Source organism: Falco punctatus (assembly GCF_963210335.1).
Source record: "Falco punctatus genome assembly, chromosome: 1".
Taxonomy (NCBI): Eukaryota; Metazoa; Chordata; class Aves; order Falconiformes; family Falconidae; genus Falco; species Falco punctatus.
The window spans coordinates 123,260,521-123,285,585 of record NC_137580.1 but is presented as its reverse complement, the minus strand read 5'-3'; the positions used below and the strand labels follow the sequence as shown (position 1 = coordinate 123,285,585).

Genomic DNA, 25,065 nt, shown 5'->3' with positions numbered 1-25,065 from the left:
GCTGAACTCAAGAACCTTTTATTTGCAAACTTGTTGCATTTTTTAACTAAACAAATCGGAAAACTAAGGTTTCAAGTGGCATATGGAAATGTAACTTAATTGCATCTTTTTCACAGAAAATCTTTGTCATGCCAAACATGGATGATGTTTATATTCCTTTAATGCACTCAGCCATGGATCCCCGCTCCTCTACATGCCCTCCTAAAGATCTGAGCACGGAGGCCCCTGATCAGCCATGACATGTGAAGACTTGCAGTTTACAGTATTATAAAAGTTATTCTCATGGTTTTATAAACTGTGCTGTAGTTCTCATCCTTAACTTGTGCCACAATGCAATTCCCCCCCGCCCCAAGGACTGCCTATAACCATACCTTTGTGCTCACTTGCCTGGTTATTGTTCCTGTGTACTTCAGCTACTTGAAGTTTCATTCCATTAAGCAGTTGATTTATTTTTGTACTGGCTGCCATCAGGATTTTAACTCGGAGGCTAAGATGACCTGTTCTTTGGGGGAGGGAGGAGGAACCTAACTGTAATAGATCAAGGAGCTTGTTGACACACCTTTTGTTCAGCTTATGTTTTCATGCTAAGTTAATGTGCATTAAAGCATTGAAAGGTTGTTTGGCAGCAAAGGAACTGTGTGCCAAATGGAAAAAATCCTAAATAAGGAATGAATTTATAAAACTGGAAGAGTATTTTTCTTTCTCAGGCAGTTGGAGGTGTAGAATGAACTGTTTTATGTTCTTTCACTTCTGCAGTCAATAGCTTGTGTCAAGCAATCGAAATATGAAATGATTTCAGGATAAAAGAATGTAAATTGGATGTATAGGTAATATTGTGATTCAATGTGGTATAGACATATTACTTTTTTTCATACAGAACCTTGTGCTTTTTTCTGGGGAAGCAAGTAGCCATAAAACACACACAACTATCAGTGAAGGTGGGATTGTCAGATTTTTTGTAAACGAGTAAAGCCATGAGACCAAACATTAGCAAGCCGCCTTATAGTGAGGTACAATCACCTTGGTTCATGATTAATTCTGAATGTTTATAAAAGACATGAGCACACACAAAATGTCAATACTGCACATTACCAGAAGTACTTAGTTACCCTACTGTGTATAGAGCCTCTTGCTACAACGAAACACCGAGTTTTTCTTCTAGGAGAGTTTGTTGCTGTCTTTTCCATTGCACTGTGTTTACACGCAAAGCATGGGACCAAATTCTCAGGTCACAGCTGTGCCGCTCCGGGCATCAGATCACTTTATGATAGTGGAAACAGCCATGACCAACAGATTTTGGTGCCCATGCACTGGTTTTTTGGACTTAGTGGAATAGGAATCCAAGCACTGCAGTTATCCAAGCCGATTGTGATTAAAGACTTTCTGCTAATTGATGGCCAAATCCAAGGGGGGAGGGGGAACTGCCTTTTACTTCTATCTGGTATAATGATTTAAGACTAAACGTATGCAGTAAATTCAATATTTGAACACTACATATCCACTATTTAACACATGTAATATTTTTCTGATACTCAAGTGTTGCCAACTGTTCATGGATGTCAGAAAATGTTTTAGTTTACAAAGAAGGTGAGTTTTGGCTCTCCTTTTATAACATGATTTGCTTTTTTTTAGAAGTAATTTTTAAGAACTTTTTTGTACATTGTGTTGTCACATTTGATGCAAGTCAAAATTTCCATGTGTAACTTGATGATTTACCATCTCTAAATGAAGCTACTATATTGAAGGTTTTTTAAACAGCACCTTGCCTGAAACATAAAAAGAAAACTAGCATTTAATATATTTAAAATTAATTCTATATTTGAACACCTATTTTGGTTACCTTTAATTGAAATCTTAGTAGGTTATATTTGTTACCTGAACTCCTCCTTGACCATTCCAGGCTGTGTATATTCTGGGGTTTGCCGATTACATAGGCATTATTTGCCTTTCATGAAGTCTGCATGTCTTGTACGCAGGTCTTTTATAGGATTTAATTTCTATGTGCAATAACTAAAAGTCAAAGGACTAGATGCACTAATGTGTAAACAGATTTAGACTTATTACACAAGATTGTCATATTGCACTTCAAACTGTGGGTAACTACAATCTGCTTGCTTTGTTTTGTTAAATAAATTTATCCCATGTCAAATGATTACTCAGTTAAATTTTATTTCTGCAGAGTGCTTAGCCACTATTTTCTGCAAGTTGTTTTGATAACTTTATTAGAAAGGCAGCTTGCCAAGATGACATAGCATACCATTTGTTTTTCAGATTATTTTTTTTTATATGCCTGGAGTTGCACTTGGCAGTTATGGCGTGCGGCGATTTTAGGGTTCACCAGTACAGAGACTCTTCTAACTCTGAAAGGGCAATTTTACTGTAGGGAAACCAAAGTTCACTGCAGCAGTCAATGTTAATGTGAGGAACATGGTTTAAAAACAATGTTATTTTTCCCATTTTACCACTGTGAAAACCTTTGAATTACTACCAGGGCTCACATTGCAGTAAGGGCACACACTATGTTCTATAGGTTTAGTGGCAAAAGCCTCTCAGCTTAAGCATCTTCCTTTATGGTTTTGCTAGACTTGGGTACTAGTCTTGTACATCCAGGTCTGTCCTGGGCCTGTGTAGAGGTGCAGCTTCTCGAAAGAAAACGCTGTGTGCCTCTGCCTGCAGGACAGCACCAGTGCAGCGGCTGAGGGCAGGGGTGCAGGCCCTGCCAGCCACCCTGCTGCAGCCCTTATCGGTTTGGTTTCAAGCGGCTTCGCTGCGCAAAGGCCCCCCCAGCACTGGGTGCTCTCTGCTGGCTCACCCTCACCCGCTTGCATCCCTCTCCTGCAACACCCGGCGGAGCCGTGGCACTTCAGCCACCAGCGTCCCCTTTGCAAACCAACCCTCGGCCACCCCCGGTGGCACCAGGCTTTGAAGCTCCGCGGCGCAGGAGCTGCCTTGGGGCCCCGCCTCAGGCCGCCATTTCGTGCGGGCAGGCCCAGGCCGTCTGTCACTTGCTTTTAAAAGCGCCACCCGGGTCGGGCCGAGCAGCCCCAGTTATGAACAAGCGCTTCGCTCTGGCACTGCAGCTTGGCCGGCGGCGCCGCGGGGAGGGCACCCCGCCGGGTCAAAGGCAGTGCGGGGAACGGGCGCGGACGCGCGCAACAACCAGCCGGACACATTCACAGGGTGCACACAGCTTTATTCACCGAGACCGCTCGCCGCCGCTCGCCACGCGGGCCCTGCAAGACACGGAGGGAAAACGGGAGGTTACAGACGTAGTGTATCGCGGCCGCCCCGCCGGGTGTCGGCAGCCTGGGCGCTCAGTAGTAGGATTGCTTCATGCATGTCAGCAGTCTAACACGTGTCACGAGACATCACCGCGGCCCGGCCGGCCTGCCTGCCCGCCCTTCCCGCCACCAACGCTCACCTCCGCCCGCCGCGCCGTCGGAAAGACCGAACCCCTGCCCCGCTCTGCTTTATATCGCCGGTGGCGCCCCGCCCCTCGTTTCGTCCAATAGGATTCAAGCCCCGGGGCACGTGCTGGTCCGGGTGCGCGCGCGCGCGGGGTGGGTGGTGCGCGCGCAGCGCAGCTGAGGCGGGAGCGCGGCTGAGGCGGGAGCGCGGCTGAGGCGGGAGCGCCGCGCCTGCGCCGGGCCGAAGGAGGTAAGGCCCAGGCCGTGTCTGCCCTCCCCCGGCGCCTGCAGTGGTTCTAGTCGCCTTCCCAGAAGCAGTTGTACTCTTCTGTAGTTGTTTGTTCTAGCACTTTGCTGCTGTTGAGAAACGGTGCTTAACGTTAAAAACATAGGGGCTCACCTCGCTCGGACGTTGAGGTAGTTCCTCAGCTCCTGAGGAGAGGTGCCAGGGCAGCGGGGGCCTTCCCGCCGCCTCAGCACCTGCATTCAGCAGTTTTCCCGCCTCCTGCGAGGCCACTGGGAAGCATTTCTGTTAAATAGCTATGATTTGGTAGGGGCATACGCAGTGTGTGTGCAACTGGGAAACTCCATAACGTAGCATGGCATGAAATTCACCTTAAAGCTAATAAAATGGTGTGTGTGGAGGTAGCAGTCCCTAGCAGCTCACCTGCCAGCGTCCAAACTCAATGGCGGGACAGTGCTGCGTGCTTAACCCAGCTGCCTTCCCAGGGGAGGCCCATGCTCTTGCACAACACTGTGGCTGCTTTTTACAACCACCCGCCTTAACTGTCGTCCTGTATGGTTTCGAGGGCTTTCTGCACGCGTGGCAGAGGTCTGGACGTGTTCCTTGTGTGTGCTGCTGCCACGGTGCTCACAAAGCAGCATGTTGGGTGGTCTGCTGGTTCTCAAACAGGGGATGCTTAGAATCCAAGACCACCTTAAAGCAAGCTGTCTGTTAGTACCAGGGAACTGAATCACAGTGGTGGTTCTAGCTCCAGCATGGTTTTATCTATGCAGATTGGCAGGTTAGCTCCTAACTGTGTCTCCTGCCCATATAATCAAAGGCACGCTTATTCAAAGGGGAGCTGCCAGGGCTGATTTGTTACGTGCATATTGCACACTTAGTACTCTGTGTGCTCTTCGGCTCCCTTAATGGTATCAGTAATAAAAAGCAAACAATATGTAGCAAGGACAAAGTGGCTTTGTGTTCTATAAATAGGTATCTGAAAGCCAGGCCTCTGCCAAGCAGTGTAAATTTACTTTCTTCTTTTTAAAGGTTCTTCCATTTGATTCCATATTTTTTGTGTTTATTTTTACCTGTTCAGAGGAGCTTGGACCTGGGTTTTGGTTCAGTGGCACCTTCTTTGTTTTCGCGTTTATTTAAGGCCTTGCAAGGCACACCAGGGTCAACAGTAACTTTGTCAAAACAGGAGCTACGCCAAATAAATTTGGCCTGATCTGCTTCGAAAGCGAAAAATCAATAGGGAAACTGTAGCGGGCAGGGTACTGCTGGAGGAGGGAGCCTGTTGCTTCAGCCTGAATTTACCCGTAAGGGTTTTTTTTACGAATAAGCAGCAGCAGCAGCCGGCTAGCGTTGCTCCCCGCCGTTTAAAACGCGGCCCTTGCCCGAGCCCCCCAGGCAGGCCGCTTTCGTCGGGGCTCAGCGCAAACGGGGAGGCTGCGGCAGCGGCGCGAAGCCCCGGGGCAGCGCTGCCCGCGGTCCCGCACGGCCCCCGGCCCTGCCCGCGGCGGGGGGCGGCCCCGCAGTACCTGCGCGCGGCCGGCCCGGCCCTCTGTGACGTCGGTGGCCCGGGCCGGGCGGCCCCGCCCCGCGCCGCGCGGGGAGCGCCGGACACGCCGCGGGCGGCTGCAGCGGGCGGGGGGAGCCGGCCGGGCGCCCCCGGGTCCCCGCGGGGGGCAGCTATGGAGCCGCTGCGCCGCCGCCTCAGCCTCAGCCTGGGCGCGCTGCTGCTGCTGCTGCTGTCGCCGAGGCCCGGGGTAAGCGAGGCGCGGGCCGAGCCTGCCCGCTTGGCCTGGGGTGGGGGCTCGTCCCGCGGGGGACCGGTGGGCAGGGTGGGGGCCGGTGGCAGAGTCCCCCGGCCGCAGCGGGGCGGGGTGGGCGCGGCTCGGCGTGCTGCGGCGGTGGCAGAGCCGGAGGGGGCCGGGGGAGGCCTTGCCCCACGCAGGCCAGGCCCCCCGGCGGCGGAGAGCGGCGCCGGGGCTCCTGCGGGGGCAGTGCCAGGAGCGGGCAGTGTGGCGGAGCCCCTTGCGCTGCCCCTTGCCCCCTGCGCTGCCGTTGATGCCCTGCGTGGGGCGGGGGGCTGCGGCGGCCGAACCCTGCCCGAGGCCGTGGACCTGTCTCTGCGCCGCACCTAACGCCCTACCTGAATGTAGAGTGTATATATTAATGCTTGAAACATAAAAATACCATGAATTTCCCGTAAAGTGGTGGGTGGAAGCAGCACAGGGAAACTTTTGGAAGTTGGAACTATGTAGGTGGATGGAGAAACTAGTGACACGTGCTAGAAAATCTATGCTCTGGCCCCCCACAACTGAGGGGGCTTGTTTTCTTCCTGAAAAAAGACCCCAACACTGTATGTGTGTTGACAACCAAATACAAATGACCAGCTACATACCGAGATACTGCAGCATTTGGATCATCCTGTTTCCAGAGCAAAGATAGCAGCGTGCACTCTGTGTACATATGGTTGGTTGGTATCCAAAAGAGACTACAGTCCTAAACTCAAAGGTGAAAGACAAAGTGCACAAGTCACTGCTCTACAGAACCTCTTCAGAAATAACCGGGTTGCTTGTAAGGTACTGCGTGGAGCAGTAAAAGCACAGGGAACGGTGAAACTGGTGCAAAGCAGATGGCATGCTGAGCAGATTGTTTTCACAGAGGTAATAATTTTAAAGTGTACTTTAAAATGGGTGCCGTGTACTGCATCTGTAGAGATGGAAAACTAAGTCTTCAAAAATTCAATTCTGAAAGGTGCTGCTCTGTAAATTCTCAGGATCAGCAGACAATGAAAAGGCCAGCTGGCATTCGCTGTTTCCATTATACTGAAGCGTAGAAGAGGAAAGTTTTAAGTTACGTTCTTGGATGGATTGTTCATTGTTACCTGAAAATGCTGCTGTAATATATGGGGGTATAGTTCAGGTTAAGCAAAGCTGAAGACTTCATTTTTCACCTGGATATAATAGCTCCACTCCCCTTCTTCAAAAGTAAACACTTTTAGTAATGAAGCTGTGTAACATACCTGCTGTTGTTACTTCATTGGAAAACTGGGAAGAATTAAATGCAGGCTGTAAGCATGGTAGTGTGCTCATGTCTTTGTCTTAGTCTGGACTATAAGGTTGGACTGAAATCTCCTTGGGGTCCTGACAGCTTTGGGGTTCAGATTTTGTAGGGAAAACTGTTTTGCAACTCATGAAGTTTTAAAAATAGTAGTACTAATAGATTATTACTAAATTTTGTGTAATTTTACTTGCATAGTCACACAAAAACCTAGACTCAGGCCCAGGTAGAATTCGCCCCCTTTTTTCTCTAGATTTCTCTCTCCTGGTCTCCCTGCCCTGCCACCTTACCTCAGATCAGTGTCTGATCTCGCATTCTCCATTTCTGTTTCTTTTCTTGGTGCTTACCCTAGCCTTCTTGCTCTGCCAGCTGTAGTCCTCACCGTGACTTCCAAGTTGAAATCTATTCCGTACTTCACTCCCTTTTCAGAACTAGTTTTAATTTCTGTGAACTCAGTCCCAGTCATCTCACCTGTGATTAACCCATTTAACTGGAAAAGCTTATTTAGTACTATTAATGTCACTTGAGTAATAAATTCCCATGAAAAAGGCTGGCGTACAATTCTTGGTATTGAGGTAACAAGAAAAACATGAGATTGCCTGAAGATTTGCAAATTGTGTTTTATATAGATTTCTTTAAGGGTACTGCTCTGCTCTGCCTTTTCTTTCTTTGATAAATGCACTTTGTTACTTTATATCACAACATTAATACTGTTTTCCTTCAGTTTATACAAGGCTTCCTTTCCTGTCTTTATAAGATGAAATGCTGTCTCTTGTTATTTAGGTGACAATGTATAGCTCTTGGAGTTGCCCTGGCAATGTATGGGAACACATTATAAAAGGGTGACATTTCAGATACAGCAATGAGAAAAGCAATAAAGCAGTAAATAAACAGTTACTGTAAATATTATACAGTAATGACTTACAGTGCTCACTAGTTTTAAAAAGAAACCTTGTTTTTTGTGAGCTGTGGACGTTCCAGACTGTGCTTGTTTCTCTTTTAACATGGAGTCAGTTTACTCAAAAATAACAACCTTTTGGGGATTAAACTGGCATTTAGGACATGGGTCTGCTCTCTCCTGCAGCCTATGGGATGGGTTTCAGTGCTCTGGTACGTGGTGTGTACGAGCTGCACCTGGCATGGGAAAACCCCGGCCTTAGCCAGATGTCTTGTAGCACGTTCTTTTATCTCAGCTGGAGGTGTTTGGTCACTTAACTGATTCACATGAAAACCTCTGTGAGACAGCAGAAGGTTTTAAAGAGGGCATCTTCAATCATGATGTTAACTAACATTTATGTGTTTTATTTGAGTTGCAGATCTCCTTGTTCACTCAAAACCCCAATATACTAGGGTTTGGGGACTGCAGACTTGTCTTGCACAACTAAAATTAATGGACAGCTTTGTCCTGGAGTGTAAATTCGTGTGTTTATAACTGTGTCTTGCTCATTTTGGTTGCTGGTGTTCCTGTGAATATTGAAATAAGTTTTGGTTTTACAGAGAGAATCAAGTCTGAAAACCTAGCTGGGACGTTGTGATGTGGAGCACCACTCGCAGTCCAGTCAAGTCAGAGGGTGGCTGGAGTGGACCTCCTGTAGTTTTCAGTTTTTCCTCTTGCAGTTCGTACGGGCATATGAATGAAAAGTCGCTGGAACTGAGTTACAGTGTTGATGAGAAGTAGCTAAGGAAGACATGTTGGAATTTAGTTTAAGATTAAAAGATCTGTAGGTTTGATTTCACTTTCTAAAGAAGATGGAACTTACCTTTTTTTTTAGCTCTCTTTCATGTATTAACTTTGTTATCAGCTATATTGAAAAACTTCCTCCTCCCTGCCCAGTAATTTACTGAATTTTACAAAGAGTTTCTTCATGGAATGGTTTTATTATTCATAGTCAGTTTTAGCCTCTAGCCTGGCAATGAAGCTAGAGAATAGCTGTCAAAACCATAGACTGTGATGAATATGCCAAGTGCTTGCAGCGTGTGCTGATGTCTAAAAATATTTTGCTTTGCATCTGTATTGGTTTACTGATTGTGGTTTCAGTAGCCTAATTATGGTATAGGCTTTTTCTTACTTTGAGGAAAGTGTCTGGTGCTGTTAATGCCAAAGTTATTTTTAAATACTTTTTTACTAAAATGCAGGTGTACAGCTTGATGTATATTAAACTAATTATCCAGCGAGGAATATAGATTTATTTTTTTCTCTCCAACTTGAGTGATTATATATCTTGTCAACTTTTTTGTTCAGAAAGCCAGGTGTTACCAAAGAAATTATGAGGATGTAAATTCTAGTTAGCAAACCATCCATCCTTTGTCATCCATCAAACCTTACAAATTAAGTTTGGTGCATATGTATTCCAACTTAAGACTCAGAAAAGAGAAAATTATTGTCAGGTGACACTTGGCACTGTGATTTGTTTACTACCGAGCTTTCAATTATTTCTGTGGAATGGGTAACACTGCTCAGAGTCAGCACACACCATCACACATCCAGGTCACTCTGAAATGTTTTCCTGTTACTTATTCATACTCGAAGAACCTCCTGTGGTATCACTGCCACAGCAAAACGTATTTCTAGGTTACAGAACGATAACCTCAAGGAACTGAGTGGCCTGGTTTTCTTTTTATCTGCTGTGTCTACTGACTTCAGTGGGATTTGTGCATACTTGGTGACCTGCATTTCAAAAGTACTGGTTTTAAGCAGATAAATTAATGGAAGGGATTATTTCTGTGGAGACTGTTTTCTTCTAACACAACAAAACAAAGTAGGGCATTGCTCTGCTAATCCTTAAAACGATGTGAAACGTTGCTGTGAATGAAGAAGGTACTGTCTTTGACATTGAACTGTACCGTAGCCGTATACGAACACACCAGAACTTGTCCTACAGCTTCCCCTGACCTTCGTTTGACTCCGTGGGCCCTTCAGAATTGCTTTGAGTCATCTTATTACTTTGATTTCTAAAACGTTTTATCTAAAGATGTAGTAGATTTGGACTGAGGGAAGATTCTTCTGCAAGTGTTAACTAGTATTTATGAAATGTGTTTCTATTTCTGTTTATGAAATGCTGTTTCTATTGGACAGTATATTTCTATTGTAGCTTAAAAATGCTATTTTCTGTTTAATCCCTAATCTTAGACTGTTAGAGATTATTAGCAGTCGGGCACCCTAAGAATGGTAGATGGGAGTGGCGCTTCCCCCCCCCCTCCCCCTCCCCAGGGGAACTTGAACTACTATGAAAAGCTTAAAAGAAGCTATAGTGATTTCTTGATCTTAGTCGTATCTGAGAAATTTCTAGTCATTCTGCCTGTGGGCAACATTCAGGTGTTCATCTGGTTTTCTACACAAGCTTGTGTGAATAGCTGCTTCAGCTATGGTTTTCTTTCCTTATCATTTGGCGTCTAAATGATCTGGAGGGTGCATGTATGGAAAAGCGTTCATACTCCTGTGGCTGCAGGATGTGCAGAGGAACTCTTTGCACGTTAGCACTTTCTGTTTGGTCCCAGGTACTAGCAACCTTCTAAAATGTCAGTCATCTGGAAGACCACCTTGGTTAATGATGTTTTGATGAGAGTTCCAGAACAAACATTTAATTTGTAATTTCTATAGCCTTGATGCCACAACAGATAGACATTCAAATGTTAAATATAAAATACTACATCTACAGATCTGCAAGTAGTGTTCCATGTACTACATGTTACTGATATCTGTTACCTGACCATAATCATGGTGGTTATCTTACAGGCACATTTTTTTGTGAAAATGATACAACCTTTTATACTCTTCTCAATAAGAAGACAGGAAGAGAGCTTTCTGGAGAATATACTGATTCTGTAAGATAAGATAAAAGATAAAAACTTGCACAGAGAGTAAGATCTAGCCTAGAAAAACAATTTTAGTCTGTATACATAGAAGATGTGGTAGATTTGCTGTATGTTGAATTTTATTTGCAACTAAACTTCAACAGTAGTCATTATATTCAGGGTGTTGAATTCCCACCTGCGATCTAAAGGAACTTCAGTAATTTTCACTTCCTGCCTTTAACAGTTGTGTGTTCTTGCTCGACTTACTGTGTTTCACTCTAGGTGCTGCTTCACTGTATTCATGAACTAAAATGATCAGCTTGAGTAATGGATGTTTTTGGTGTAGCTTTCTTGATAGAAGAACAAACAGTCATTCCAGTCTTTTAATTTAAATGCTTTTGTTCATGGAGTGGGTTTAGGGTAGATAGATTTTTATGAAGAAACAGGTATTTTTTGTGTTCCCTGTGGTGTATAATGTACAGGATTTATACCATATACATGGGTGTATTAAAATACTGCCTAAAAATATTTTCTGCCTGATCTACAAATCTGATCAAAGAAGACTTAAATTCTCTGGGATAGGGATTTTTTGTGAGTGAAGTGAAGATACATCTACAGTGAAGATACACATTTGATATGAGAGAGCTGAAATGTGCTTGTCAGAAGTTTGAGTAAAAAACCAATCAAATTAGATTTAAATTAAAATTAATTTAACTAATAAATAATAGTTATAAGAAATTGTTCAAATGTTGTAGTTCATTGTGATTTCTTTGAACTCGCATGGATATGTAGTATGCACTTTAAACAGCTGCCTGGTGTTGAGCAACATCTGGCAGTTGAGAACAGTGGTTAATTACATACGGTTAACCTGGCAGGCACGGTTTGTTTGTGCAATTAGTTGAAATTAAGAGCTGTACTATTAATTCAGTGTCTTTGGTTCATGTGTTTTGTTATGTTTCTATTTTGTAAGCCCAGAGCCCCACTGACAGCTTTATGCAACTGAGGCTTTAAAGTTATTTCATTTATTACAAAGCTTCTCAGGTAGTATTTAAAGAAATCAAATAACTGTTATGTGTTATCTAAAAGAAAAGCCTGGGAAAAAATATGTATATTTGTGCATTAACTATATATTAGTTTAAAAGTAAACTGACTTTTCAACATCCTTACCTATCACAAATCACTGTTAACCAGAATTGTTTGGGTGTTTTGGGGGGTTTTTTGGGTAAAATGTGTTGAGATCTTCAAATGAAAATTAATATAAGAGTGTAAAGTGTTACTGCACAAAAGCTAATTTGGAAGTAATATTGACCACCATCCATTACTTCTGGGTTTCATCAAAACATTGTTTCCAGTAAATTTTGAAATGTTTTCCCTTTCTTAACAACTTGAAAACAGAATGATTAATAATGGCTGGATGAGCATCAGTGGGGTAGTATGTGGCTATACATACATACATGTTTTTGAGGATGACTGCTGTCAGTTATGTCTCAAGATCTAACCCCTGTACAAAATGAGTTTGGGAAGTGAGCTGGCATTTTGTGCCATGTCACATGTTGGGGTGTTACCCCACCGTTACCTGCATGGGGGAGAGGTGACTTTGGTTCCATGGTAAAGAACAACAAATAGACAATTCCTTCTGTTAATCCCAATTGTTTGTTGAACATTAAAGCAAACCAGAGAGCTAGGATGACTGTGGTGAAATTTAATGTCGTTAATTTATGAATGACAGATTCTGAGAGCCAGAGGAGTTGCAGTTGGGCTCCACTGCAGCAGTAGTGGTGTAAATGGAATTTGGAAAGACTGAAAATAAAATCATGCGCAGTATATTATTACTGGAGTCACCCAAAGAAGTAACTCCATGAAGTAAATGTTCTAAGATACGGAGGATTTCCTAATAGTTGTTCCTACTGCTGGTACCCTATTGAACTGAGATGTCTTCTCATGCTTAAATAGTTTATGCACGGTGAGATCAGTATAGTCTGCAAGTCTTCTAAATTTTCTGAGCTCGAAAGTTGTTTGTCCTGCAAAGGGAAGGAAACCTGTTTAAGCGCAGCTTTTTTCACACTCCTGGTATTCCTTGAATTGGGTATCTTTTTGGGGCCTCATCACAGCCCACTCATGAAATATTCATATTATAGCTCAGCATTCACACCGCTGTCAGTCATTGCCTCACACCAGTGATAAGGCTGAGGGAATCCGTCAGTCTGATGCAAGACAGCATGTTAGAAGTGAGGAGCGTGGACGCTGCTCAGTTCGTGCCTCACTCGCTCATTAGTGTTAGGAAGATCAGTTACTCTAATTCTTAGATTATTATGATGTTCTATGGGAAGCAGTTCTTTGTTTGCAAAGAAGCCTTATCTTTTGCATAAAAGCAGCTATAAAGATATCTACAATGCAACCCCAAGCTTCCCTTCTTGTTTTTGTTCAAGGGTAGTTCTATGCAGGCAGCTGGACAGTGATGGATTTAAACAGTAAATCTTCTTGGGGAGGCAGACTGATCTCACGGTCAGATGGCTTTTAGCTCCAGATGGATGTGATGATGGACTGTGGGTTATCAGTTCCCCTGCTCATTGCAGAATCAGTGGATCTGGCTTGTCAAATGCTGATTTAAGAAGATGGGAAGACTAGACAAGATGATTATAAATCAACTACACCATCCTAAGTTGTTTTGGGAGTTCATGTACCAAAAGACCTAAAGGGCAACATTTTCGTGAATTACTTTGATGCAGTGGCTACGGTAGTTTGCTTTATCAAAAGTTATAATACAAAAGAATGAGAACCTGTAACTTTGCAGTACAGCTTCTCTTTGCTCTTACATAAAAGTCAGGTCATTAGGCTAGAAAGATACTCTTAAGTTCATTTCTGATTAGTAACATCTTGAGCTGCATATTCAATAGGCAAGCATGAGAGGAGCTGGTATTCGGTGTCCCTGTTTGAATGAACATTGCAAAGCTTCATTCCAGATGCAGCTGTAAATGTTTTATTTAAGGGCAGATATGTTTGCAGCCTGATAATTTGACTACTTCAGATAATGAAAATTATATTTATGGATTACAATAAATCTCCTTTTTTTCTGCACTTCCAGCAGTTACCTCTGATCTATCGTTTGTGTATTGTTGATTTGTACTTTCATTTTTTCTGCACTGTTTTACAATTGTCGTCTGCAGCTGTTTTTGTTACGACTAGAAAGAAGCACATAATGTTTGTAGGTGCGACCTGAAAGTTGGCTAGTTATTACTTTATTATATTATCCTTTTAACTTTATGCTTTACCTGAAAGTCTAATGCTTTGAGTGGTACTACAAATGTATCGTTTTCCAAAGAAGTTTACCCCTATATCCATGCATTTTAATTTGGCAGTGGTGTATTTTGCTTCGCAGTAATTCTAACATGACTGATAATTGTTTTTTACAGTTTAAATCATTTAAGACATTATTAATAATGTAAAATTCATACACTTCCATTTCATGAACCATGGTAGGTTAAGAGTTATTAACTGTGAAACTTGCTAAACATGGCAGGTGGCTCGCAGGTGAGCAGTGCAGATACAGTCTACGAATTACCAGTTACTTGAGTGGTAACTTGAGACTTGGTAAATGGTAATGGGTCAGTCTTGGGGTGTATGGGATCATCCTTAGCCAGGATGAGAAGAGCAGACATTAAATGAACGTGTTTCTGCTTTGTGCTGGGAAGCACCTTGGACTTAGCCTCACTGTTCCGGTAATAGCTACATAATTCTGAGTCCTTGATGGTTATATGATGCCCTTTTAATGAAATTGCATGCTCTGTGATACCCAACCTCAAAAGTTGCTTGTGCTGTAGGAGTGACACCAGGCACCAAACAGCTCTGTACCCATATGTGTAAATACGAAGTGATGTGTCCCCAGGGGCAGAATGATTAGAATGTCAAATTGAGGTTTGAATCCTGCAGCTAACTGCTTTCTAGGAAATGTCTGTGGATGTGTTAATATATATGGACTTCCTTACACAGCGTTATTTACTACCTACTGCAGAAATACGGTATTGGGAGACGTAAGGTATAAAAATCCAATTAAGTGGTTTAACAGTATGGATCTTACCCACCCTTTAAGCTGCATCTATCCTAAATATTTTGCTCTTGCTCAGAGAATTTACATGCTTGCAGATCCATCCTGTCTCTCAGCTGCAGTCACCCTCGTAGAATATTGATCACCTTTCAGTTTTATTTATCCATACTCTATCCAGTCAAAGTCTTTTGATCTTTAGGGAACTAAACCCTGGCAAATGTTATGTTCTATTTACTTGGTAATAGCATGTTTTTGACATTAACACTTAGGTTCTCTGAGTTGCTTTAAGTCCCTTGCTCTAGCTGACTTATCACATAGTCTTTGTATTAGTCCTTTCCTGTCTCTGTCTCTGATTTCTCCCAACTCTAGTACAGGAAGACATTGATATTAAATTGGAAGTGGACGTTGAGTTAAAGCAGTTTATCTGTATTTATCTCTAGGGGAACTTAGCACAAGAAACGGTTCCATAATGTTAGGGTGGGGGGGTGGGGGTGGGGAATCACTTAATTCAAAGGGCCAAGAAAGTCGTCCACTTGTGTGATTAAAAAGAAGTGATGTTCCAGACAATGTACTATATGGGACTTACAAGTAAACTCTGTAGTAAATAATTACATTCAATGTATGGATTTTTCTTTTCCAGAACACCAGCTCAGTAACTGTGCCAGAAACACTGTTGTTTGTTTCAACCCTTGATGGAAGTTTGCATGCCGTCAGCAAGAGGACAGGAGCAATCAAGTGGACTTTAAAAGAAGGTGAGCAGAAGGTATCCTGATGGCTTCTACTCAGTAATGGTAGTAACAGTCAAATCAATTGATAATTCAAACTGTTGTAGGGCCTGGTAATAACTTTATTTTCTTTCTTAATTTTGCTTTTGCTCCAGTATTAAGCTGCAGTGTTTCTGGAGTCATGTTCATCTTCATATTTTCACTTTGCAGATCTTTCCCAGGTTGATGTTGGGGTTTTTTTTGCCAGAATGTTTAAGCTGTAGTGGTGTAATTGGTAGGTATCCTGTTTTATGGGAGTGAGTGCAATTATTTAAGCAAGCATAGAACAGAATAGATGGCAAATGAGAGTGTCAGCTGGTGGAGCTGGTGGCCAAGGACTTGCGTGATTGTGTCTCTGGAATACCCTACATTCACTGGTGCAGTGGATATCATGCAAACCTCAGGTCTTTTTTCTATAATAATTGTTTGGAAACAGCAGAGTTTTTTAAATAAAAGGACTGCACTTGTATAAAGAAATTTAACATTGCTCAGTGACTGGAAGTGATTTTGTAATTTTAATTACAGAGTAGAGATAGCTCTTTATGTCTTCGTGAAAAATTCAGAATTTAATACAGACTCGTTTTAGTGGGACTCTGATTACATATGGTAGAGAGATAGTAGCACTTTCTCTTCACTTCTGGAAATAAATTGGAAAGCAGGTGTAGATGGAAAGGAGTCACAGTGATTGTATCATTCTCTCCTCTATTTTTAAACCTGATGTCAGTTTAGTAAGTGAGCTGAAATGGTAGGGAATGGATTGTGCATATCTGATACCGGCAGTACAAACCATTTTTCTTATTTGTGAAGCCATTCATATTTGAATAGAAATCTACCAGTCAAAAAGTTAACTTCATAAATGAGCAAAAAATGCTTTGGTAGCTCCTTTTGGAGTAAAAAGGGATGAACAAATATTTTCTTGAAGGATCTTGATTAACAGGTTTGATCACATTTTCTTCCCTGTTTCCTCTTTAAATTTAGATCTCTCCTTTCCCTGAACAGGCTTGAATAGAAAAATGTTAGCAGCCTCCTTCTTTGTTGTTGCTATAGGCTGCTGCGGTGTTGAGAGCAGCTTACTGGTTTTTGCTGGTCGTTCAACTGACATGAACATACACCACATAGTCCTATCCTAGAAGGGTATCTTAACTGGCAAGAGTCTTTTTGAGGAAGAAAGGAACACACTTCGGTAATGAAAAGGATCTTAGAGTGTGTTGCTCAAGGAACTTCCCTTATTTAAAAAAAAAATAATATTGTGAAACTATTGTTGGTACAGTAGAACTGCCAGACTGGATAATCTAGTTTTATAGGACTTCTTTTTTCCCCTCTCTGTTGCTAACTGTGCATTATTCTGCACCTTATGTACATGAGGTATGTTCACTTGCTTTTGGCAAAGCACTTACTGCCCATTGGTTTATTTCTGTATAATAGAACAACACTCAAGGGCCTATGGGAAAAAAATAGTGGTAGTTATCATTGTTACAAGATGTCTCATGAGTTAACTTAGTTAAGTGTACATGGAACAAGGGCCTGTACATATAAATTGGTGATGTAATTTGTAATTGGAAGGTTTTTATTTATTTTTGCAAAACTGTATTTGTTGGTGGTCACCCTGTGGGTGGGAAGCCCAACAAAGATGCGACAGTGTTGGGAAGTAACAGCCTGTGAAAGTCCATACCATCTTGCTGCGCTAAATCCCTGGAGAGATTTAGTGGTGCAGAATTCAGTATTAATATTAGTGTCTAAACACCATTGTTCTGTGCATTCTCTCTGTCAACAGTAAGCTGTATTGCTGCAGAGAATTACCCAGTGGGAAGCTGCATGCATTGCAAGCAGTGTTCTTTGCAGGTGCCATTTTACCCTGATTATCAGACAGTGAGCCATGTATGTAGTTCATGTGCTTTGGGAAGCTGTGGAGGTCACCTGAAGTGTTGCAGCAGCAGCATTCATCAGGAAGGGAATGTTTTATTGCTGCACTTAAGCAGCAAGGTATTTAACAAAGGAAAATTCATGTATGTTTTATTTTTATTGGGGGAAAAAACCAAGGTAGCATTCGTTATCAGGTGGTACTTAAACAAACGTGAAAATCTTGCCATGTGTGGTTTGTTTTAATTGAGTACTGAAGCTTATCTTAGGTATGCAAAGTAAATGAGCCAGTGGTTATCACCACGATAGTATGTTTGGGTTTCCTGCCTTCATCTAGTGCTGGCAAGAAAGGCAGTCTGAATACTTGTGCTCCCCATAGAGCAGGCAAAAAAAAAAAGGGTCTGTTAGTAATAGGACTCTCCAGCAGTTCAGAAATAAAGCTGCCTTCCCTGCAGTTACAGGTAGCCTTATTTGTTGAGGGTGCTTTATACCCTCATTTCCTGTTAGCTTCAAAGGGTCCTACTATCCAACAGCTCTCAGGTTTTTTCAGTGGCCAGGTGACTGATGCTGCTTGTTCCCTGGGCCTTGGAAACCTGGAATATGGTTGGAAAGTTTATAGAAAAAACCCACACTCTTCCTCTCTCCAAATTTCTGAGAGACACCTTTGCTTCTGCTGTGACCCCACAAAAACTATGGTATTGAAAGGCATTTGTTTGAATGGGTATTGAAAGGTTGTGGCACACATTTGAGATCAGAAACTAAATAAGGCTCTTGGTGCCGTCTCTGAGCAGTAAAAGGAGCTGTCAGTTCTAAGTGACAGGGTGATCGTCTCCCATCTTTTCTGCGCTTGCCACTAGCAAGGTATGTGGTGAGCGTCCTCAGTAAGATTACTTAGGTTGAAGTATCTTCCCCAAAACTGCTGGAAATGAAACTTCTTCTGTCATTCCCTATAGATCTCTTTGAAAGGTACCGGAGTGCAGCAATTTAGGTTTGCTTTTACATGCGGATAAGAAAGTAGCCAGTGGTAGAGATGGTGACATTGGCAAGCCAGAAACTGGAGAGTGCTTTTCTCCTTAATGTCAGACTTCGCATTTACAATTCTGATTTCAGTGTGAGCTTTAAGAACATGATTTTAAGACTGCCCTGTTCTCTCACATCTTTATAAAAATCATCCTGTACATCTTTGTTAACCGGAGAACTTAAGTTAATGAACAGAATGTTGAACTTTGAGATGTTAAGAATGTAGTGTTTCAAACTGTACTCTTGGACAGAGTATTTCTCTGTTCTTCTCACAGTCAGTCCTGTGTGTCCTTCTGTACGATTCAAAGCAATCTCCTTCTCTTCGTTCACCAGCTCCTTAAAAGCTTTTCCCCTAAGAACTAATTCAGAGTAATTTGCCAGAAGAACATGTAATATATACAGATTTGGATCTAGATTTAGAGCCAGCAGAAGTTTTGTTAGGATCTTCAGTTCCCTGTAGCAATCAAAAGAACAGTGGCCCACAATGAATTTAAAAGGTTTTGATTTCTGATACCTTACTCATAACCTATGGGTATCAGTGGTCTGGTCATGGTAAGACAAAGATACACAGACTGTATCTATCAATGGTATGCATTCTGTAGATTGTAGAGGGCAAATCTGAGATCTGTAGGTCCTGCTCTAATAACAGTGGTTATTCCCAGGTAAGAAGCAATATCTTTATGCATAGCTGTAAATCAATAAGGATAATCAAGACAAAATGATTGTAGAACGGTACTCTTTCCAGCAAATTCCAGAGGATAGTTTGTGAGTGTCTCTAACCTCATTTGGTGAACTTGCAGCAGCATGTGAGGATGACATGATCTTGAATTGGCCCGTTAGCTGAAATCTTATGGTAGGACCTCAAGTCAGTAAACCGTTTTTTCCATCTGGTTCCAGTGGGGCAGCAACTTACTCATTTGTTGTTTCAGAATCTCCCACTTCTCCTTTTCAGCCGTTGGTTCTACCTGAGGGCACGTTACAGCAGTGAAAAGACGAAGTCTATCTTGCGCATTAAAAAGACTTGGGTTTTGGTCAAAGGGCAAATTTTATCTTACCATGTGTTTGTGAAATACGGAGAAAAGTCAAATGTGTTATATTTAGCATTATGGTTGGTTTCAAAAATTGCATGGTTTTTTTTTTTTTTTCCATATATGTATGCAAAATATGGGTTAGAATTATTTCAGAGTAATCTGAAACGTGTGGTATACTTCTGCCCACTCACAAGCAATGGATAGAGGCACAAATATTTTCTGGCCATGATGCAACCAAAACTGTATTGGGACATCAGCCTGCTGCCAGGTCAAAATGTTAATTTCAGCAAGTGTAACTGAACTCAGTAATTTGCTAAATTACTGGACAGTCATTATGTTCACAGGTTTCTAGTAACTGCTGTACTTGTGAATAAACTCTAAGAATTCTAGAAGAAACCTTTATAATCGAGTATCAATGTCCTTTAAATTCTTTTTTTCCTAACACAGTTATTTTACAGATCTTTTTATTAACTTGTAAAAGTGAAAGCTTTTGAGTTCTTACAGGATAACCTTTTTGCAGTCCCACAAATACAAGGCGAGGTAACAGCTGTCTTTGTAATGGCATTTCTGTGCTACTGATCTCCTTGAACTCCCTGTGCTTGTGGGCATTAATATGTGTTGCTGAATGAATTTAATGAAGAGTGGCAGTGGCAGTAATTTTACTAACAGTGTGTGCTTGTTTACGCACAGGTGTGTATTACCAGATCAGAAAGCTAAAGCTTTTGTATTATATATTATATATTATATGTGTGTATATATGTGTTAATATGTATGAAATTGTAGGATTTTAACGTAGGAATTATTAACATACTCTGCCTTAGTGGAGGCTACAGGAAAAACAAATCGGAAACCCATGGAAATGTTTGTAGAAATCCCTCCAGCACAAAGGAGAGATTTACAGGGTGATGTCCTGCTTCCTAACTCACCCCCGCCATACTGCATAGTTCTTTTGACATCTTTGCTTTCTTAGTCTAGAAAGAGGAAAGCTTTTGTGCAGTTATCATGCCAAAAGCTTTATGTAGGACATTACAAGAAGCTGGCTTTTCCTCTGCTACTGGAAATGGAAGCTTAAGGGAGAGGTAGATGTATTTATATCACAGGTTTATCACATTTTCTCTGTAAAGTTTTTTGTTCCAGTACAGAATACTTCCTGCTTTGTTCAGTGGTTACTATCGCTGTTGTTGGTATTGGAACAGATTGGGCCTGTTAGAATGACTTACCGAATCACAGGGAACTGCAGTTCAGGGAAATTTTGAAAGCAGGATGACATGATTACAGTCTCAGCATGTTAATACTGGAGTGCTGAGCGGCTGAAGAGAAGATAAGGCCTCAGTTCTGACTTTTGCAAGAACTTTTACCGTTTGACCTGTTGTGGAGCAGTAGATGACTTCGGTTATAAGATGACTCATCTTCTCCTAGTCTGTATTCAAGCATATGAAAACTATTGTAAGACCTGACAACAATAAATTAAACTCAAGATTCTCTTTTTATCTCAGAGTGAGTTCTTATTTCAAAACAAACGTTGACATAAAGCTGGAATATGTGCCAAACCACATGAAAGTAAGTGTGAAGAGTTCATTGTCTGTCTTCAAAGAATCTTTGCAGAGCTACAATCTTAGTTCAAGAGGATGAAAGTGTTAAGAAAATGAGAAAATTTAGGTTACCCCAGTGGTAAAGATGTAGAGAAATGGCTTTCCACAGCCTGTCTTTCCAGGTGGATGGTGCTAGTAGTGAAAGGAGAATTCCTTCCACTTCAGAAAATAAACTCCTCCATCCGTTTATGTTGACTCAGTGAATAGTCTAGTGTATAGAAATGAATCAGATGTTGATACTAAATGCTTTCTAACAGTTCATATAGAACACTTAGGTGTTGCAGGAAGTGTTGCAGAATTATCAGTTCTGGTTCATGTGCCAGTAAGTACTAAAAAAAATTCCCTGCAGCTTTGTAATAACATCCTAATCTGTTCCATCTACCTCTTTTTTTATCATTGTTAGCAAATACAATTGCAGTTACTGAGAAAACAAGTAAAAGCAGGATTTTTTCCACTTCTGATGAAGCACTGTTTTTCTACATGTTTAAGATAAATGGTACTAAAGAAAAGTTAAGGACTTTGTCATGAGCATGATGCTTCTGTGCAGCACATGCTGAACAGCTTGGAACTTGTCATAAAGCTTTTGTGCATCTCTTCTGATACGCAAGAGTGCTTCAGAAAACGCACAGCACAAATTGAAGAGATTTTCATGGAATTTCTGGCAACATTTATTAAAGTGTAGGATAGATACATTTGTTGATGTAATAGTTATGTGACATTTTCCCAACAGCTTTCAGAAATACAAGCCTGGAGGTAAAAACCTAATGCAAGTAAATATTGCACACACATATATGTGTGTGTGTGTTGTCTTTCACTGTTATGGTGCTGGTTGGTCAATACAATTGTGCTTTTGTAAAAGTAGATTGCTCAGTCTTAGAAAATTATGCAAAACCAAGTTTATTAGTCAGAAAATGCAGTACTGTATTATTACTCACTGTATTTTGGGGGCAGAGGGAAGCTATAGGAAAGCATTTCTTACCAGGCTCTCCTGCAAATGTCATGGACAAACCAGGATCAGTTGCTAGAAAACATAATACACCTTTTGAGTTTTCCTGTAATTATTCAGGTTTTCCTGAGCATTCTTTGAAAAAAACCCCTGAAATATTAATATGTTTGAGGAAATTGCATTCTGACCTGTTCTACTGTAAGTGCCTGTTGTGTTATGTCAGTAACGGTGCAGTTAGAAAATTTGGAACTTGATTTCAGATAGCACTAGTTTTATACTGTAATTTCATATGACAACTTTATACCTCCATTTAATTCAGAGAATAAGGAGTCCTTTTATTAAAATGAAATTTAAAAGTTTCTGAAGATAATTTGGATAATAAACTATTTTCTTATGCTTTGCCTAGGCTGACTAGAAAGTGATTTTAAAGAAAAACTGCTTTACTATATTTAAACAATGTATATGCAGTCAGTTATGACCAAAAACAAGTTGTGCAGCATTGTTATCACCAAATATCATTTGAGGAGATGTTTGTAGATAGGACGAAGTTGCTCAAGCACTGTTGGTGAAGATTGCTGTTGTCATCATCACCATAGGCAACAGTTTACTTTTTACCAAGTGAGACTCTCTGTGTAATCAGCTCATCAGGAGACACTTAAAAGTTCATTTGGCTTTTGCCTTTAGCAATGCTTGTAGCATTTGCATTAAATTTTACTTTAACTGAGGCAGGTGCCATTTTCTGCTGATTTATGATGCTGTTTCCTTCTCAAGACTGTGAGAGTTTGCCTTCCCGTGAAGCACTTATCATCAGAAAAACTCTAGCTTGTGATCTTTAATGTCTTTTTTTCTTTTAGCTCACTTCACCTAGACTTGTGAATACATTGAGTGTATAAACTTGACGTCAGCTTTTAGGAGTTCAGCCTAGCAGTTCAGCTCCAGATTTCAACTGCTTTGTATAATGGTCACCTAATGCCTCTTTTTTTTTTTTTTTTTTTTTTTTACCCTTGCTTTTCTTTTGTAATGGAGAGCTGATGTTGTAAGTCACCATGTGTTGCATTAGATATTGTAAAGCTCATGGAATACTTGAAGCAGACACTGAGAAATAATTGGCATATAATCAACTCTTGGGTTTGGAATGAGGAGGGTCCCTCCCAGCAGATCCTGAAGTCAGTTTCTTCACAAGGGATAAAATGAGTTGCTTGATGTAGTTAATGAAGATCTGACTAAGTAGCATGGTCTGTCGAGACAGCTACATAATGATGAATCACTTAGCTCCTTTGTTTGAATGTTAATTATTCTTAGGGCCTTTTGGTGTGTACTTGGGTTTTTGATAAATTAAATGCAGTTGATGATATAATGTGGAGCTCTACACTTGCATAGCATTCCCATCTTACATCAGTGAACAGTGGTAATGGTGATAGCTCATCATTAAGAGAAAAACTGCTCAAGATAGGCACTTTTGCAGTCTGTCTTCTATGACTACATGTCAGTGTTTAGGACTGTTAAAGAGTAGCAGCTAAATTATCTCGGCATTCTTGTTGCCTTGTGTATGAGGCTCCAAGTACAAGGTAACAGGACAAGGTTCTGTCTGTGCTGTCCAGTGGGTTGCTTCCCAGAGCTGTGCACAGCTCTGCAGGGTCCCTGCATTAGAGGAAATTTGTTGTGATGTGGAAGGAGACTGATGTGTCCGTGCCACGCAGGAGATGCCAGTGCAGTGGTGAGTAACTGTGTGATGAGGGGAACGGGTAAAGTGTGCAACTTGAAAAGTCAGCTAAGCAGCGAGTTTGCTAGGCGTAGTAAGATTCAGGGCTTCAGTAGAGCACTGTTCCCTCTCCAGTTAATTGGGTTGTTCCCAGAAGCTTAATATGCTTTTGAGTAGTTCACTGTGACAGCTTTGAGGATGTATCTGGAACAGCTTTTAGATTTGAGGGGAAAATAAGAAGAAAAGTAGTTAAGTTTTGAACAAAGCTGCTCTGAGAACGTTTACTATTGTAAAAAGGAATCAATGAAAATAAAAAATGGCTTTGCTGTTGTTCCTCGTATTATGCTTTCTTTCTGCCTCTGATAATGTATGTGCATCTTTTGGTGACTGCTGTTTTCAACTGCATTGTGGCTAAAGGTCTGTTTGGGGAGGGGTTTCTTATGTTTTTTAAATCTGTGGTATAAAACAAAGGGACATCCTCCTGGGCTGTTATCATCGTTATCATCAAAGCCAGTAGTTTGTGTGGTGCAACATATGCAGAGTGGTAGAGACTTTGTAAGACCCATGTAATGAACCCTGAATTTCATGTTCTTGTCTTGCTTAGCTCTGCAAATATCCCAGTACACTAAAGCTGTCCCGAATCTGTGCCAGTTTCCCAACCAAAGCCTCTCAAAACATCATTGTTTTCGTTCTTACTTCCTTCCTGCTGTGTCATGATGTTTGCATGGAGACAGGACAGGTGAAAAAACAGTGTTTGTTTGCTTGGTCATCTTTCATCTTCTTACTCAGGCTCATTCTACTGTGATGGTTTGATTTCCCCTGCGGAAGTGAAGATACCTTGCATCCTCTTGACTTCTGCATTACTTTCTGCCAATATACACACAAATAAGCACACGTTTGTCTTGGAAGTTGTAGTGTATGTCTGACAAATCTGGGAACTTTTGTGGTTTTGGCATCTGGATTGCAATTCCCATGATTCAGGATTTTTTGAGGCTTCAGATAGTAATTTCAAGGTCGCATCACCTTAGATTAAAATCAAATCATTGTTCTTAATTTACCTTTTAATATGTAAGGATTTAGATGTAGCACTGTCAGGTTTTATTTCGTAACTTCTTTTGTTGATGACAGCTAAACTGTGATTCTGAACCACTGAAAATACAAATTACTGTGAGATTGTTTCCAAACCTTTTGGTTTTTATGTAATGTGGATTCTTGGATAAATTTTAGCGGGGAGATTATTCAAGTGAAAAGATCAAGGTTTAGGTAATTTTGTATAGCCCTTGACAGGCTTCTGGTTTTATTTTCAGTGACGTGCTGATCATGGAGGTTTTATCTTGGAGTAGGAAGTGGAACTAAGCTATTTTTTTCTGACTTACGTCAGAGTCTTGCTCTTAAGTCATTGGCAGTCGTCCTGTTCATTTCAGTAGGTGTAGCCCTGAGCTTTTTTCAGTTTGAATGTTGCATCTTAAATGTTGAATTGGCTGGAAAGCATACACTTACCTGCCTGGTACAGGGGCACCTGAGACATAAGGTAGCAAAGGTTCAGAAAACACAGATTAAAAAATATCAAGATACCTACTTTTGTATCCCTGTTCTCACAGTGCC

At 41.4% G+C, this 25,065-nt stretch overlaps 2 protein-coding genes across 8 annotated transcripts in view; both read left to right on the top strand.

The window, feature by feature from the left end:
- The window catches only part of TEX2 (testis expressed 2), a 57,909-nt gene extending 55,756 nt beyond the window's left edge, over positions 1-2,153 (top strand). For all 6 annotated transcript variants that reach the window (XM_080376784.1, XM_080376782.1, XM_080376780.1 and 3 more), the window contains one exon: positions 117-2,153. In XM_080376784.1, the coding sequence (XP_080232910.1) occupies positions 117-239 (123 nt within the window). In that variant the 3' untranslated portion in view covers positions 240-2,153. The remainder of the gene's footprint in view (positions 1-116) is intronic.
- A 3,039-nt stretch (positions 2,154-5,192) lies between these two features.
- ERN1 (endoplasmic reticulum to nucleus signaling 1) overlaps positions 5,193-25,065 on the top strand; it is a 37,739-nt gene continuing 17,866 nt past the window's right edge. For both annotated transcript variants that reach the window (XM_080377338.1, XM_080377337.1), the window contains exons 1-2: positions 5,193-5,405; positions 15,186-15,297. In XM_080377338.1, coding sequence (XP_080233464.1) covers positions 5,331-5,405; positions 15,186-15,297 — 187 coding nt within the window. In that variant the 5' untranslated portion in view covers positions 5,193-5,330. The remainder of the gene's footprint in view (positions 5,406-15,185; positions 15,298-25,065) is intronic.